Source organism: Globicephala melas, chromosome 18 (assembly GCF_963455315.2).
Source record: "Globicephala melas chromosome 18, mGloMel1.2, whole genome shotgun sequence".
Taxonomy (NCBI): domain Eukaryota; kingdom Metazoa; phylum Chordata; class Mammalia; order Artiodactyla; family Delphinidae; genus Globicephala; species Globicephala melas.
In genome coordinates, this window is record NC_083331.1 from 64,887,830 (window position 1) to 64,905,849 (window position 18,020).

The 18,020-nt window shown below is 37.7% G+C and overlaps 1 protein-coding gene across 1 annotated transcript in view; it reads left to right on the forward strand.

Annotated features, from left to right (window-relative positions):
• DNAJC3 (DnaJ heat shock protein family (Hsp40) member C3) overlaps positions 1-18,020 on the forward strand; it is an 85,613-nt gene that overhangs the window by 16,758 nt on the left and 50,835 nt on the right. Inside the window, exons 2-4 of the mRNA XM_030856886.3 lie at positions 2,191-2,301; positions 9,790-9,914; positions 12,083-12,157. Of these exons, the coding sequence (XP_030712746.1) occupies positions 2,191-2,301; positions 9,790-9,914; positions 12,083-12,157 (311 nt within the window). The remainder of the gene's footprint in view (positions 1-2,190; positions 2,302-9,789; positions 9,915-12,082; positions 12,158-18,020) is intronic.

An 18,020-nucleotide genomic window follows, 5' to 3' on the forward strand; every position in this document is an offset into this window, starting at 1 on the left:
CTTTACTAATACATGTCCTGAATTTCACAGGCGAAACTTGGCGAGACTCTGAATTCAACTATTGTTTTAATTCAACAGCCCTCAAAATTAAATTTTGTGCCTGATTTTCAGCTAAATCAGCTCTGTGGCTACAAAAAAAATAAAAAGAGAGAGAGAGAGAGATGGTTTCAAGGCTCCCGTGGAATCTCTCAGACTGAGTGGAGCTAGGAGTTAGCCCCGAGCTTGTCATTTTCTCTCTGTAAGTGCTCTAGTGTGCTCAGAGGAACCCACCCCACGTCGCAGTCCTTATATTCATCATTACTGCCATGATGGTCAAGTGCAGCAGCCACTTCGGTTTCCAAGGCATGTGCCTCAGTTAGTACTCATTTTCTGTCAACCACAAACGATATCTTCATTAATTGATTCTACTACCTGCTACAGATTACTAACCTCTTGTTTCTCATTGACAGGGAACTCAGCCCTGCATTCAAGCTCAAGGGCATGACCAAACCAATCCTTAAATCCCATGTTTGTGGCTCTGTCTCTTAGAACCACTCCTAGTACCATTTGTGTATAAAAGTCTGGGTCCCTGCAGGAGACAGGAACCACAGGTGATTTTAAAGGGGGAAGTTTAATATAAAGAATTATTATGATAGGAGGGTGACCATAATGATGTAGAGAGAACTCTACAGGATAGTCTAGGACTGAGAGACACTCCCCAGGGAAGGGCCAACTTGGAGGGGGACCCTCTCCTCAAGGCTGGGGTTCAGACTTCATCGGAGACAGTATAGTTGCAGGCTAGAGTTGCTGGTAGGAAAGTGCGCTGAGGTGTCAGGGATAGAGCTGGTCCACAGTAGCTGGGGAAGCGAGAAACCACCTTCTCAGGTGTAGGTGAGCCCCAGCTGGTGGGCTTGGGTGTGGGGGGGAGTTGGGGTGCTGCTGTGGGTGTGAAGCCTGGAGTACATGGCGTCCTGCTTGGGAGGGGGTGTGTGACCAAGGCTCCAGGTGGCTGAGGGACTGGATCCCTGGGTGTACGGCTAGGCCAGGGCACCACTGGATGTCCTCCCCGCTGCACGCCACGCAGCAGGAGCCAGAAGAAAGTAAAGGCAGCAGTGGGGACCAGGAGGTGTCCTTCCTGCAGTGCCCCTTCAGCACCCTTTCCTGACAAAGCCTAACACTGTGCTCAGTGTACAGAAGAATGCTTACACGCTCCGGCCCATCATTACAGTCAAGAGCTGAAGGATGAATTCAGAGCCGAGAGGCGGCACGTTGGTTGAAAATTGGCCTGGTCAGTCGGATCGTATTATTCTACTCACGATTCCTCGCCAGCTCCCGATTTTGCTGAGAGTGAAGCCAAAGCTGAACCTAGTCGGACCCTCTACTACTTTGACCTCATCTTATTTGTTATCTCCCTTGTTGGCTCTGTGGTAGCCATCCTGACCTCCCTGCTGTTTCCACGACATACCTGGCATGCTCCTGACCCAGGGCCCTTGCACTAGCTGGCCCTTCTTCTTGGCAAGCTCTTATCCTAGTAGATATCTGCCTGGTGAGTCCTCACTTTCTTCAAGTAGGTCTTTGCTCAGATGTCAACTTCTCAATGAGGCCCTTGACCACCTTATTTAATACTGAAAGCCCCGCCACTCCTGACCCCCCTCATGCAGCTCTACTTTCTACCTACCTTACTTTGTAATTCACTCCTTTCTTATGTCTGTCTCCTGCTACTATAATGTCAGGTGCCATGAGTGATAGAGGTTTTTGTTTGGCTCACTTATCCCAAGTATCTAGAACAGTGCCTGGTGCCCTGTAGATGCTCAGTAAGTTCATGATTATTGTAGTGGACTCTAATATTCGTTGAAGTGAGATTCTAGTTTAACAAAGCAATTCTAATTTTGTTGTTGAACCACAAATTATAAATATTTTTGGTAGTACCGTGTTAGGCAGTTTTCCTTGCATTTTGTAGACTGGGTACATTCTTTTGACTAACTAGGTCGATATGGGTATATTTTTGGGTGGCTTCTACTCTATAAAATGAAGCACTGTTTGTACTTTATTGTTACTTTCTCTAGGTCGCTTTTCAGCTTCTGTGACTTTTCTCATCTAAGTAAATGAAGGAGGCCGACAGCCTCCTCCATAAAATTAAACATTTTATTCTTTAGAATTAAGTCTTGGTTCGTGGAAAGTTAATTTATTATTATTTTTATTTGTTTTTAGGTGCTGAATGTGGAGTAAATGCAGATGTTGAGAAACATCTTGAATTGGGCAAGAAACTTCTTGCAGCTGGACAGCTAGCTGATGCCTTATCTCAGTTTCATGCTGCAGTAGGTTTGTATCTCAGAACCAAAACACTCAGTGGCCATCTTAGTGAATTCTAATTTATAACCCTTTTTTGGGATAACATTTAAAATAAATATTATTTATTGTTTAAATAAAATATTTTAAAATACAGGGTTCTGGGTGAAATAGATTAATAAAAGCACAATATTTGAATACATACGTATCTAACATAAGAAGATTTTTCCACGTAATTGAGACTTAACAACTATAAGTACTAAGAAAAATTCAAGATAATTTTTTTTTTTTTTTTTTTTTTTTTTTGCGGTATGCGGGCCTCTCACTGCTGTGACCTCTCCTGTTGCGGAGCACGGACTCCGGACATGCAGGCTCAGTGGCCATGGCTCACGGGCCCAGCCGCTCCGCGGCATGTGGGATCCTCCCAGACCGGGGCACGAACCCGCGTCCCCTGCATCGGCAGGCAGACTCTCAACCACTGCGCCACCAGGGAAGCCCTATTATTTGCTTTCTTTAATCTCACAAATTAATAAGAACGTTAAGGGCTGTGGCATATTGTTAACGTCGTTTAAAATGACTGCCTGTTTTTTGTTAGCTTCACTGCCATACAAGAATTCTAGAGATGGCTCTTCCCCCAAAATAACCAATAATATATTATTATCTACACTGAAAGATGTAAATTAGTAAAGCTAAAATGTGGTAATTTATTTGTGAAATTCAGTAAAGGGAAAAAGTGAGACACTGCTAGTGCCTTCAGAATTCAAATAGCAGTGTCATTTTGTTAATCGTAATTTGGCAAGTAACAGTGATTCTCAAATGGTACACTTACCATAATTTGAGGAAGACCTGTGTAGTTTGAGATAGTCATCATTTTAGTTTATGTAAAATAACTAACCATAGAAAATAGAGTTTAAATTGTAGTTGATGGGAGTATACAGTAGGTAGTGATAGGGTGATGTGGTGTCATGGCCTGTTGAGTCTCTTATGAGATGTTTGTTTATCAGAAAAGAACTGTAGATCTTCTATTTCAATTGTCTTATTTACCAAACATCCAGTTTAGTATGGCCATGTTTACTGCTTCAGGTAACCCAGTGAGTTAGTGAAAGCCTCTCTTGCTAACAGTGAATTAGTCCAGGTCTCCTGACTTCTAGACTAATAAGTTATGCAGTTACTCTAGTTACTGCAGTAGATCAAAGAGCTGCGCTACTGTAAAATGTACAATAATTTTTTGTGGTAAAATGTCACCCATATTTTAGTACATTGCTTTAAACTGACTATAAAAATTCATTAAATGATTATACTTCCCAACTTCTGAATTTTGTAATGTACTTTATCTCTTTAACTTTTCCTGTGATTAGAAATTGATGTTGGAGTTTGTAATAGAATTTGGCTAGTGGCATTGGGCCTATCAATGACTCATTTTTTATTATAATGTTATAGCTGACATGATTTATGGCTGTGACACCCCTTTCCCATTTTCATTTTTGAAAAATTACTTGGTTACATTTTGAATATTACTTAGGCATGGTATGTTTGATAATTACATTTTTACACAATAAAAGGTTTATGTATTAAAACTCAATAGCAACACAAATAATTGTAGTACAGATCTATTGGTTATTTGGTTTGAAATTTCTTTGCATCTGGTGTATAAATATTTTTTGGCAAGAATTTTAAGATTTGCAACTTAAATACTCTTGATCTGTTGGAAACTGTGATTTAATGAAGAGTGTTGGTATCACTTTCTAAATAGTCTCCTGAAACAGTTGCATCTATTTCACTATTATGATGTAGTCAGACACAGGTTTTGTTTAGAGATTTTATCATCAGAGAAAACCACAGTGCAGGTGTGAGGATGCCCTGCCTCTCATTTCTACAGCATGGTCTTATGGGGATAAAGAGTCCTAGGGTCTGAAACATTTCTTTGGTAGACCTTACAGAGTGTCTTAGGTGTATCTGGCATGAATGAATGTCTAAAGTGGTGGATTAAATGGTGGGCATGAATGAAATGATAGGTTTCTCCAATTGCTTGGTAAGATAACTGGTATCACACTTAACATAATCTGGCTAAGTCAAAAAAAAATCCATGGCTTCATTAATTTGGTACTTAAACATATTGTGGTGCCTTCTCATTGCATTTGAACTTTACTTGTGAAATGGAGATGGACATTACTATTCACATTTTTACAAAAGGACACAGTGTATTCTAGTGACCTTCAAAGGTCACATTCCAGTTCAGAAGATTGTGAACTTCTTAAGAATAAGTACTATCTTATTATTGTTATTACTATTATTATTTTAGTCTCTGGTGGTGCTCAGTAAAAGTTTGAATGAATGAAGGGGAAGAGTTGGGTTCACTGGGAGCAAGAATAAAAAGTTTTCTGTACCTTTGCAAGGGTGGTGTTCACCCCGCTGCCACCATTTACAGAATCATTCGTAATTGGCTTTCTGATGTTTTTCTCCAGATAGTAGTTGTATTTTCTTTATTAGGGCAAATTTTCTCACATTTGAATTGTTTGATAGTTTTAGGATTACACCTTAAATTCATTTCTCATATTCAAATTTTGAATAAACTAGTATAACAATTTGACATGTTTTCAAATGAAGTCTAGTGTTTGCAGATGTAGGCTTGCATATAATTTAAATAATGAACTGTATCATATTTGGATGGATAATAGGAAAAGTGATTATTTTCAAGGTTATCAAATCTTGTATTGTGAGAAACTAAGCATGAGTTTCTTAAACCAATTCTTGTTCAGTTGCTACTTCCTGCATAATGATTTAGGAATGGACACTAGTTCTGGGAACTGATGGTATTTTAAGATGAAGAGCCAGGGAAGGCTATTTTGATATTTGCCATTCAAGTGACCTTATACCACTAAGCACATTGATTCTTGATTCATAGGTTGAACCATTGACATCTGATTCCTTATTTTTATAGGTTCAGTGTTATAAATTGGGGTTCCAATCCCATTTCCTATCTTAAAAATACCTAAAAACTGAATAGCAAAATAAGTGAAAGTGAGTGCCCCAGAAATACTTTATATAGACATTTGTTATGTATGTATAATCAAATACTTAATAAAAAGCTTTGTCATACTTAATCTTTGGGGGTTTTTCTACATAGACTGAAATGGTCAGGTTTTTTCCAAATAGAAGTCCATTGCAATTTTTGCTGAAGATGCCTTCTTGATAAAATGCCCGAAGCCAGCAATAAGCATTCTTCTTTTCTTGAAAGAGGGTCATACTGTATTCAAAATTAGCAACACCTGTTTTTGAAAATGCCATTGCTCATTTCGTGGGGGAGATGATCTGAGTGTCCTGGTGAGGCATGTCTCTTTGAGAGCCATGTCTGTGCTGACTTCTCTGGGTCCCTGGCTTATTCCTGGCAGGTCTCAGTGTTGAGTGGATGTGGGACTGTCCCTTGTTGGAGTTATCAGGAATTTGTTTCCATTTCCTTTCATTTGATTACAAGGTGCTATAGAGACACGAAAAATGAATTCACTCAAGGAATGTATTTTTTTCTAGAGTGAGGTAAGCATATAAATAATTGATATCAGGAGGTAGTGATAAGTGTTAGGTGCTGTGGGAGATATATATTATAGAGTGTTATGGAAACCGAAGGTTTATTTTCACATGTGTAATCAAAAAAGTCATTTGAGCTGTGCCTCAGAGATGGAGTAGGTTTTGGACATATGAAGATGTGTGGTGTAAACTCTAGGCCTTAAATCATGTCATTTCTAGTATTTCTTATTCTTCGATTAGTGTAAATAAGTCATGGAGAACTTAACTTTTTTTTTTCTTTTTAAAAATTTTTATTTTATATTGGAGTATAATTGATTAACAATGTGTTAGTTTAAGGTGTATAGCATGGTGATTCAGTTATAAATATACATGTATCTATTCGTTTTCAAATTCTTTTCCCGTTTAGGTTATTACAGAATATTGACTAGAATTCCCTGTGCTATACAGTAGGTCCTTGTTGGTTGTCTGCTTTAAATATAGCAGTGTGTACATGTCAATCCCAATCTGTCCCTCCCCCTCCTCCCCCCGGTAACCATAAGTTTGTTCTCTAAGACTATGAGTCTCTTTCTGTGTCATAAATAAGTTCATTTGTATTCTTTTTTTTTTTTTTTTTAGATTCTTCGTATAAGCAATATCATGTATTTGTCTTTCTCTCTCTGACTTAACTCCACTTAGTATGATAATCTCTAGGTCCATCCATCTTGCTGCAAATGGCATTATTTCATCCTTTTTAATGGCTGAGAAATATACCATTGTATATATGTACCACATCTTCTTTATCCGTTCATCTGTCGATGGACGTTTAGGGTGCTTCCACGTCTTGGCTATTGTAAACAGCACTGCAGTGAACATTGGGGTGCATGTATCCTTTTGAACCATGTTTTTCTCCGGATACATGCCTAGGAGTGGGTAACTTTTTTAAAATTAATGAATATAAAAGTAATCCATGTTCATTGTGAAACATTTTGGAATATGTATATGAACTATATAAAGAAGAAAATCCAGTCTCTGCCCACGTAACTACTGTTGACCTGAAGTGAATTTCCTTCTGCTTTCAGACACAGTCACTGTAAGTTTCACTAATTCTTAGATGTCAGATCATTCTTATGGCCAGTTGTGCTGACCAAGTGCCATATATTTTACATTTATTGCACATTCTAAATCAAATATGAACTGAACCAGAAATATTATATATCTGGCTAGTATGCTCTAAATATAGTTCCTCTGTTTCTTACTCATTCTTCAAGCTAATTACAATTTTTGTGGGAAATAACCTGTATTTCCCACAAAGTCATTAGCAAAGGCTACTGACTTTGCTCTTTTTTCCTTACCTTCCAAGGGAAATTGATCAGGGAAGAAAGTTCAGTGATGCTTAGCTGGGAACATATATGGATTTTTTGTTTTTTATTTTAGATTTAAGGAAAAGAAGTCTTATATTGTTAAAATGCCCAATTCTCTTATTTTTTCAAAAACAGTCCTGTTTTTCCCCTGACTGCCTCATTCTTTTGCTTTTTTTATTGTAGTAAAATATACATAACAAAATTTACCATTTTAACCATTTTTAAGCATGTAGTTCAGTGGCATTAAGTGCATTCACATCGTTGTGCAACTATTACCACCATCCATCTCCAGAACTTTTTCATCATCCCAGACTGAAGCTCTATACCCATCAAACAATTGTTCCCCATTTCTGATCCCCGTCTCTTCTCGGTCCTTCCTTGGCAACCACCATTCTAATTTCTGTCTCTATAAATTTGACTACTCTAGGAACCTCATAGAAGTAGAATTGTACAATATTTGTCTTTTTGTGTCTGGCTTCTTTCACTTAGGATGATGTCTTCAGGGTTCATCTGTAATGTAGCATTTATCAGAATTCCATCCCTTTTTTAAGGCTGAATATATTCCATTGTATGTATATACCACATTTTATTTATCTACTCATCCACCGGTGGACATTTAGGTTTCCACCTTTGGGCTATTGTGAATAATGTCACTGTGAATATGGGTGTACAAATATCAGCTTTCAGTTCTTTTTTTTTTAAGGTTATACTTCATTTATAGTTATAAAATATTGGCTATATTCCTCATATTGTACAATATATCCTTGTAACTTGTACCTAATATTTTGTGCCTCTTAATCCCCTACCCCTATATTGCCCCTCCCCTTTTCCCTCCCCCCCACTGGTAACCACTAGCTTGTTCTCTATATCTGTGCGTCTGCTTCTTTTTTTTATTATATTCACTAGTTTGTTGCATTTTTTTAGATCCCACATATAAGTGATATCATACAGTATTTGTCGTTTTCCGTCTGACTTATTTCACTTAGCGTAATGCCCTCCAAGTCCATCTATGTTGCTATAAATGGCAAAATTTCCTTCATTTTTATGGCTAATATCCCATTGTATATATATACACGACATCTTTATCCATTAATCTGCTGATGGACACTTAGGTTGCTTCCATGTCTTGGCAGTCAGCTTTCATTTCTTTTGGGTATGTGTACTCAGAAGTAGAATTGGTGGTTCATAGGGTGATTCTGTGTTCAGTGTGTAAGGAGCCTCCATATTGTGTTTCACAGCAGCCACACCAGTGCACATTCCCTCCAGCAGTGCACACGGGCTCCAAGTTCTCCACACTCTTACTAATCCTCCCTCCCTCCCTCCCTCCCTCCCTTCCTTCCTTCCTTTCTCCCATTCTCGCTTTCTCCTTCTTCTTTCCCTTTCTTTTCCTTTTCTTTTTCTTTCTTTCCTTTCCTTCTCCCTTTCTGTCTTCTTTTTCTCCCCTTTCTTATCCTAATGGGTGTGAAGTGGTATCTCAGTGTGGTTTTGATTTGCATTTTCCTAATGATTAGTGATGTTGAGCATCTTTTCATGTGCTTACTGGCCATTTGTGTATCTTCTTTCATATATGGTTTTATAGCCTGTTTTCTCTTCCTGCCTTATCTCCACCCAGCAGTACTTCAGGTAGTTTTCAATGCCGTTAACAACTCCTTAAAAATCATAATTTTGAGTGATTATATACTATCCTGCCATATAGGTTCCCATACTATAATGTTTTACAAATGATAAGACCTTCAGGGATAGAACTTTTAGGGAATGTTAGTTGTAAATCTCATGGTAATGAATATCTGTGTGCATAAATATTTATTTTTTTAAGGTACATGACTGGATTTGGTCAAGATAATTTTTAAGAAAACAAAATGTATATATATATATATTGCTTTTTAGAAGGATTGTTTGGCAGCATGAGGTTTACTTCTCATTGAATTTACTCCTTCCCCCCTTTTGTAGGTGCTGAGCAGAGTTAGTTCAAGCACCTAACTCATCTGTCTGCTTTCCTTCCTTCAGATATTGTTAACGACTCTAGCCTTACTCTCTGGTCTTACTCTCTTCCATTCTCCTTTGTCCCATGGTCTGTACCTTTATTTCTTCACTGCCATTTTAGTTGGAGTTTGGGAGAGAGCAGTTGCACATTCAGTATATCAGTTTAAATGGAAGTCTGTAATTTTCTAAAATCCTGTGAGTAAGTGCAAAGTCCATATTCTCAATCAGAATTTCACTTAAGAAAATTTCAACAAAGACAAACAGAATTGCAAACAGAATTGGATACTTATAAAAGCTAAGAGTTGAATATAGTTAATATTCTAGACCAAAGGTAGGCAAACTTTTTCCCTAAGGGACCAGATAATAAATGTTTTAGGCTTTGCAGCCATGTAGTATCTTGCATATTTTTCTATTTTTTTGACAACTCTTTAAAAATGTAAAAAATATTAACTTGAAGTCTGTGGGTTGTTTTGGGCTCAGAGGCTACCAGTTTGCTGAGCCCCTGTTCTGGATTTATTTGCAGTGATCTTGCTAGGCAAAATGACCCAGTATTGATGAAGAAATTCTTTTCTTAATGCCTTTGCTAGTAGAATTGCAAACTCTAATACTGTTCAGATGACTTGGTTTTTTGAATAAAGTACTGAGAGTTAATATTTGTTATTTTAATTTTCAGATGGTGACCCTGATAACTATATTGCTTATTATCGGAGAGCTACTGTCTTCTTAGCTATGGGCAAATCAAAAGCAGCACTTCCTGATTTAACTAAAGTGATTGAATTGAAGATGGATTTCACTGCAGTAAGTTCATCTAAATTTTCTTTAAAGGGAAATTTAAGGAAACTCGGAAGAAGTGATTTGTTTCTTAAGGTGAAGACTGGCATGCTAGGCATAGCTGGAGGATGTAGAAAGCCACTCTGATGTAGTGGACCGGGCAACAAGAGAAACTCAGTCCCTGGAATCAAAGGCCTGTGTGAAGGAGGCACAGTGGAGTGGGTACATTAGGTGATTTTTAGAAGGTTGGTAGTGATGTTAGCCTTGTGGTTTAGAAGGATATCTGTGTGGAGGATGGAGTGTAGGGCAAGATGTGAGGCTGAGAAATGAGCTGATTAAGAGACTGTTGAACTAAGAGGCTGTCAGGTGGCTGATGACAGTTTCAATTAAGGGTGTAGTGGGAAGAATAAAGAAGAGGGTGTAGCTTAATTAAGCAGTGGTTTGTGATGAGAGTACAGTGCTGAATGACACAAGAGTCCTGCCCTGAACCAACACTCAAGCTTCAGAAGTGGAGGAATTTACGGTCTAACAGGATATCTTGATAATTGGCAGGTCACTGTAATAGCTTAAAATAATAGGACCCAATTATATTGTTTCAAAATTAATTTGGTAATTCACTTATCGTTTATGTCCTGCCATAATCCAGAAAGTATTCGAGATGATTGATTAGATATGGGTGAACATTTGGTTTGAAATATTACTATTATTTTAAGATGGAATTCACAAGTGTCATATTTTTCTTTATTACTTTACCCAGCTAAGCATAACCTTCCACAGAGGTTAAGTACCTCATTTTCCTAGTATTATAGTACTTACTAGCTAGTTGAAGTGGCTTTAATCTTGCTTTTTATGTGTGTTGATGCATTTTACAGAGGATTAGGGAAATTTTTAAGTACTGTAAAAGTAATATATAAGTTTTAGTAGAATATTGGTGTGGTTTCTGTCTTACGGTAGACATTGATCATCAGAGAGTTGGTATTCTTGGAAGAGATGGGATTATGCGCATTAGAAGAGGAATATCAGATGATTGATGGAAGTTAAAAGGAAGAGGCATTGTTGTTCTGGTTATAGTGGAATAAATATGTGCATTAAGAGTTAATAAAAAAAAAACTATTTCCAGTGCTTTGATTGGTAAAGTCCCAAATTATAACAACTTTTATTATAGTGGTAAAAAGTTATCATGCGGGCTTAAAGTACTTTTTAAGTGAGATATAACTCACATATCATCAAATTCACCCTTTTTTTTTTAAAAGAATGTGACCATTTTTTAATATTTATTTATTTGGTTGCATCAGGTCTTAGTTGCGGCTCACCAGCTCCTTAGTTGGGGCATGTGGGTTCCTTAGTTGCGGCAGGTGGGCTCCTTGGTTGCGGCAGGCATGCTCTTTAGTTGCGGCATGTTAACTCCTGGTTGCGGCATGCATATGGGATCTAGTTCCCCGACCAGGGTTCGAACCTGGGCCCCCTGCATTGGGAGCGCGGAGTCTTGTCCACTGCGCCACCGGGGAAGTCCCCTCACCCTTTTTTAAAGTGTGCAATTCAGCAGTTTTTATTATATTCACAAGGTTCTGCAAACATCGTCATTATCTAGTTCCAGAGCGTTTTTATCACCCCCCACTCAAAGAAACCCTGTACCCATTAGAAGTCACCTCCCATTTCTGTCCTAGCCCCTGGCACCTTCTGTCTCTATGGATTTGTCTGACTTGGATATTTCATATAAACGAAACCATACAATATGTCGCCTTTTGTGTCTGACTTCTTTCACTTAGCATAATGTTTTCAAGTTTCATCCATATTGTAGTATGTGTCAGTAGTTCATTCCTTTTTATGGCCGAATGATATTCCATTGTATGGACATATCACATTTGCTTATTGATTTATTAGTTGATGGGAATTTGGTTTGTTTCTACTTTTTGACTATTGCTATGAACATTTATGTCCAAGATTTTGTGAGGGCACATGTTTTCTTTTTCTTTTTTTGATATAGTAAAATGTATATTTAAAGGAAGCATACTTTAACAAAATTTATACACATTCATTGGTTCCAGGAATTATTCTCAGAGTGTGAAGTCAAATGGGCATAGGAAAATTTAATATTTCATTAATATTTCATTAGCTTATTTAGTTTTATTCTTTGTGTTTAAAGAAAATTTAGAAATTCATAGTACTCAGTATACTTTTTTTTGTTTTTCTAGGCAAGATTACAGAGAGGTCACTTGTTACTCAAACAAGGAAAACTTGATGAAGCAGAAGATGATTTTAAAAAAGTGGTAAGTTAAGTTCAATTTGTTTATGGCTCTGTGAAGATATTTTGAGTGAACATACTGAACTTATTTTTTTATATTAAGACATTTAATAATCATTTTATACCTGAAAGGGAAAATCATTTGATTTATGTGTGTAAGATCCATAGTTCCTGAATTAATATTTAGTGACTGGCATCAAAGAATCATTTTAACAGATGGAAGGTAAAGTGTATGGAATAGATAAGTAATCCTAACTCAGTTTATAGCTCATGTTCTGCCTTGTCCTCCATGAGAATCTAAAGATGTCAGCTGAGCTATCCTAAAAGTTGCCTGAGTGACTTGGGAAACCCTTTATTTGATTTGAAAGGAATAATGAAACAGATCTTAAAAGGAAATTTTGCAATCACCCACATGACTACTTTAAAAAGTATAGTGTTTTGGGTTTGTTGGGGGAAGTGTTACAGATTACATGTAATTGAAGGGGTTATATCCTGAAAAGGGATTTGAAGAGAGACAGCTAGCTAATGTCTTTATGCCCTCATGGGACTTGTTTTAAGACCTGCTTTTTTGTTCCACATGGATTTGATTCTGGAGTGGTCTAGAAAGGGTATATCTATGTATATATATATATATGTATCTCCCATTGTTCATTATTTGCATTTTTGTAGTTTATCAAAATGCTTAGTTACCGTGATGATAACCACTATGAAAATAAAACTAAAATTTTTAATGTTTTCATAACCTTTGTCATAATATTCAGACACGTGCAGACAAATCCAGAATACATTAGAAGTTAACTGTATTGAATCAGAAACTATCTCATGGTCTTAATAAAGTTCGATGTCATTTTCTGTTTATCTAATCTACCTTGCTACGTGGGAACGTGTTAGAGAGGAGGCTGAAGGACAGGTGATGGGGAGGTAAAGTGCTGGAGTGACCTTTCCCTAGCCCCGGTCCTTTGTACCCAGCAAGTGTTGTGTAAAAATTTGTTAAATGGATGAGTGATAAAACATAAGAATGTATTTCCTTCTTTTAAACAAATACTTAAATCTATTACTTAGAATTCTTTTCCAGTTACAAAGGCTAGAGTAGCCTTTTAGAAATACCACAATTTAGAATAAAGCTTTATCACAAATTAGTCCTTACTGGGTATTGAATATATCCTTTTGGAAAAGTGTGGATATGTCTTGAGTTAATGTCTTTTCTGTCATCAATATTAAAACCTCTCGGAAATAAGAAGGGAACTTTCATGAAACTTTACACTTTTGATTGTCCTCTGAGAGTCGTGCTTCTGCTAGTGTGTTCTTAAAACCACTCTTGCTATTATTGTTATAGGATTCTTCCATGAGAATGTGCATCTGTATTGAATGATATTTTCCTTTTAATTGAAATCTTTATTGAGATAATTGTAGATGCCCATGTAATTGTAATTAATAATACATAGAGGTCCTGTGTACCCTTTACTCACTACCCAGTTTCTCCCAATGATAACATCTTTTAAAACTATATTATGGCATTACAGCCAGGATATTGACATTGATATAATCTACCAGTCTATTCAGATTCCTCAGTCTTACTAATATTCATTTCTCTATATGTATTTAATTCTATACACTTTTTCCTGTATCCATCACCACAGTCAAGATACTGAACAGTCCTCTTGCCACAAGGATCCCTTCTGTTGCCCTTTTATAACCACACCCACTCCCCTCCCATACTGCTTCAGCCCCTCATTCATAACTCCTGGCAACCACTAATTTGTTACTTGTTTCTTAAATTTTGACGTTTGAAAAATGTTACATATGTGGTCTCAAATGTTACGTAACCTTTTGGAATTTTCTTATTCAGCATAATTCCCTGGAGATTCACGCAGACTGTTGCATTATATATCACTTAGCTATTTCTTTTAATTGCTGAGTATTGCATGGTATGTGTGTGATGCATTTTATTCATCTGTTCATCAGTTGATAGACATTTGGGTTATTTCCTCTCCTTTCCTGGCAAGGACTCAGTGAATGAAAAGCCACGGACTCTGTTTACTACAGCCCTCCCAACTTTCTTTTCCCCTCTATAAAAGTGCTCTCCTTCCCTTGCTGTCTGGGGAGTTGCACATAGCTTGCCATGGTCGCAGGCCCCAAACTGCAGTTCTTTGCTGATCCCGAATAAATACAACTTTGCTGGAGAAATACTTGGCAATCTATTTGTTTTAGGTCAACATTTTGGGATCAGAGAAGACTCCCAGTGGCTCCAGAGCTGGCAAGCAAACAGGTGCATTATCCATAAATGAGCTCATTGTTGCTCACTGCTTTTCTCACTGACCCTGGAATTTGAAGGTACATCTTTCTCATTGATCCCAGCTCATGCCCTCTTTGCATTTGAAGCTCTCCAGGCTTTATTTGGGATCTATTTTAAGGTTTCGTCTTACTGGTTAAGGCCTTGCTCTGTATTAGAGTACTCATTTGGCATTTTGGTCTGATTTTCAGATCAGACTGTTTTATTGAAGCTGGCTAGCCTTCCGCGCATTCCTTCGGAGACAGGGGCTGTTTCTCCTGAACCAGTTTAGCGATCGGCCCATTGCTTTGGAATAGGGGCTGTTCTCTGGAAACTGGATGGAAAAAGCCTTTGGTCTGGCTCTTCCAACACCAAGCTACACCAAGCTATCTCCTTAGAATTGGCTGGTATTAGCTTGCAAGCTGTCTGAATTGAGCTGTTTGAGCTGTAAACTGTTTAAGCTGTTTGAAAATTGTTCCTTTACTCCAAGAAAAAAATCTCTGAGAAATGGGATCCCAATACACAAATATTTTGAGGGGCCCCCCCATGTTTAAAAACTATGGTCCTTCCTCATGTGCATTTCTAACAAAATGGACCAACCTGACTAAAGACCGTTTAGAATACCAGTGGCCATTATGGAGAACTTTTGAAATGCAGAAATGAAAGGAATGCCTATTTCAGTTGGTATTTTGAGGCTTCCTAATGTTATCAGAAGCCTAAAATTGTTTCTCTGCAAAATAAGATTTTAAGATTAACTGAGGCACACAAATGATTAAAGAAAAGTAAACTGGCTTCTGAAGCCTTAGGCTCTTCTTCCTTGGCTTTGAGGATCTGTTTATTAATTTTTCACAGTATGCATCGTTTGCAGGCTATTCCTATGGAATGTAGGCACAGGTCTGAAATGTGTGTATATGTTCTGCATGGTGTAGAACATTTGTTGATATTTGCATTAGAGTGAGAAAACATGTGTATTTGCTTGTATATTGATAAAAGCCTTTGGAAAGATATGCAAGAAACTGATAATATCCGTTACCTCTTGGAGGAGAACTGTAAAGTGACCTTGGGAAGTTCTTACCTTCTGAGGACCTCATTTTCCTCATTGTGAAGCATAGAAATTGAAGAGATGACATGGTCCAATCTTTATTGTTTGGTACCATAAAATGGTTTGAAAAGATAAATTTTATATTATGACTATATTTTATCTTTGCCAATTAAAGAATTCTTTTATTTTTTGATGATCTGTGAATATAGATGATATATAATTTATTTTCTTTCTGTGTTCTTAAGTGAGCTTTTTGTGGTATTTAAGAGAGTTTACCAGTCTATAAAGTCCATAAAGATTTCATCTTACTAATAACAATATACAGTCAGGTAGCTACATTCAGTTACAGATTTTACACCTTGGAATAGAAGTTTGAATATGCTTAATCTCTTTCTGGGCTACAATGAGAATTTCATATTTGTTAAGTGTACAGGTTACTCTGCTGCCAGAGGGTCTCCTGTAAACAGGGTTGCCTCAGGTCCATACTGGTTGTCGTAGTCCTGGAAAGGATCTTAGATGGTTTAGTTTGTCTTCAAGCTATCAGTGACTCCTGTAACCAGTGCCTACGGTCATTTCTTAGTTCAGTGAGTGTTTTAGTGCATATTTGCAAGTCAGAGCGGTAGGGTTAGAGGGTTGCTGACAAAGAAAACTAGTCTCTTAGGATAGCGTATGATAAGTACTATGATTGAGCCTGTGGGAACATACCAGTAGAGTTACCTAACTGAGCTGGGAGTTGGGGGTCTGGGGTCAAAAAGGGCTTTCCTAAAGGAGGAAGAGCATGCATTTATGATCTCACAGTTCATGGGGTCAGGAATTTGGACAGGGTTAGTTGGGTCCTCTGCTCTAGCATCTCTCACAGGCTACAAAGTGCCAGATGGGGCTGTAGTGTTATCTGAAGGCTTAGATGGTGAAGGAATTGCTTCCAAACTCACTTGGTTGTTGGCAGGATGAGTTTTGTTTTTTTTTTAAGAACATCAGCTTTATTGGTCATTTGTGCTTTGGAAATGTGTGTGAGCGAGAGTCCCCTGAGGAGGGGGCTGGGTCTCTGCCTGGTCACTGCTGGTTCCTCTTGAGCTGTTAGACTGACTTTGGTTTCTTCCAAGCTATTGACCAGAGGCTTCCCTCGATTCTTTCTTACCTGGGCCTCTCCATAAAGCATCTCACTACCTGGCAGGCTTGCATCAGCAAGGTGAGCAAGTGAGAAGGCAAGAGATTACCAGCAAGAGACAGAATGCCAGCAAGATGGAAGTCACAGTGTTTTGTACATAATCAGGGAAGTGACATCCTGTCACCTTTGTCATGTTCTGTTTGTTAAAAGGAGTTACCAGCTCTATCCCATACTCTAGGGGAGGGGATGACACAAAGGAATAAATTCCAGGGGGGGTGCATCTCAGAAGTCAAACAACCTGCTGTTTTCACTTGAGGTACCAAATTAGGGGTGTATTTAGATTAGAGTAGAGTAGATTAGAGGGCAACTTACCTCTTTCAAGTCCCCATCCCATAGTTATTACAGGGTTTTTGTTTTTTTATAACCATCTTTATAATTGAAGTACAGTTAATTTACAAAATTATGTTAGTTTCAGTTGTACAGCAAAGTGATTAAGTTATACATGTGTAAAATCTATTCTTTTTCAGATTCTTTTCCATTATAAATTATTACAAGATATTGAATATAGTTCCCTGTGCTATACAGTAGGTCCTTGTTGTCTATCTGTTTTATGTATAGTAGTGTGTATATGTGAATACCAAACTCCTAATTTATCCCCCCCTCCCACCGCTATCCCCTTTGGTAGCCATAAGTTTGTTTTCTATGTCTGTGAGTCTATTTCTGTCTTCTAAATAAGTTCATTTGTATCATTTTTTTAGATTCCACATGTAAGTGGTATCATATGATATTTGTCTTTCTCTCTCTGACTTCACTTGGTGTGATAACCTCTAGGTCCATCCATGTGGCTGCCGATGGCATTATTTCATTCTTTTTATGGCTGAGTAATATTCCATTGTGTGTGTGTGCGTGTGTGTATGTATATCTGCACACCACATTTTGTTTTTTTGTTTTATTTAACATTTTTATTGCAGTGTAGTTGCTTTACAGTGTTGTGTTTATACTGTACAGCAAAGTGAATCAGCTATACATATATCCCCTCTTTTTTGGATTTCCATCCTGTTTAGGTCACCACAGAGCACTTAGTACGGTTCCCTGTGCTATACAGTAGGTTCTCATTAGTTATCTATTTTATTTTATTTATTTATTTTTAATATCTTTATTGAAGTATAATTGCGTTACAATGGTTTGTTAGTTTCTGCTGGATAACAAAGTGAATCAGCTATACATATACATATATCCCCATATCTCCTCCCTCTTGCGTCTCCCTCCCACCCTCCCTATCCCACCCCTCTAGGTGGTCACAAAGCACCGAGCTGATCTCCCTGTGCTATGCGGCTGCTTTCCACTAGCTATCTATTTTACATATGGTAGTGTATATATGTTCATGCCACTCTCTCACTTCGTCCCAGCTTACCCTTTCCCCCCGCATATCCTGAAGTCCATTCTGTAGTAGGTCTGCGTCTTTA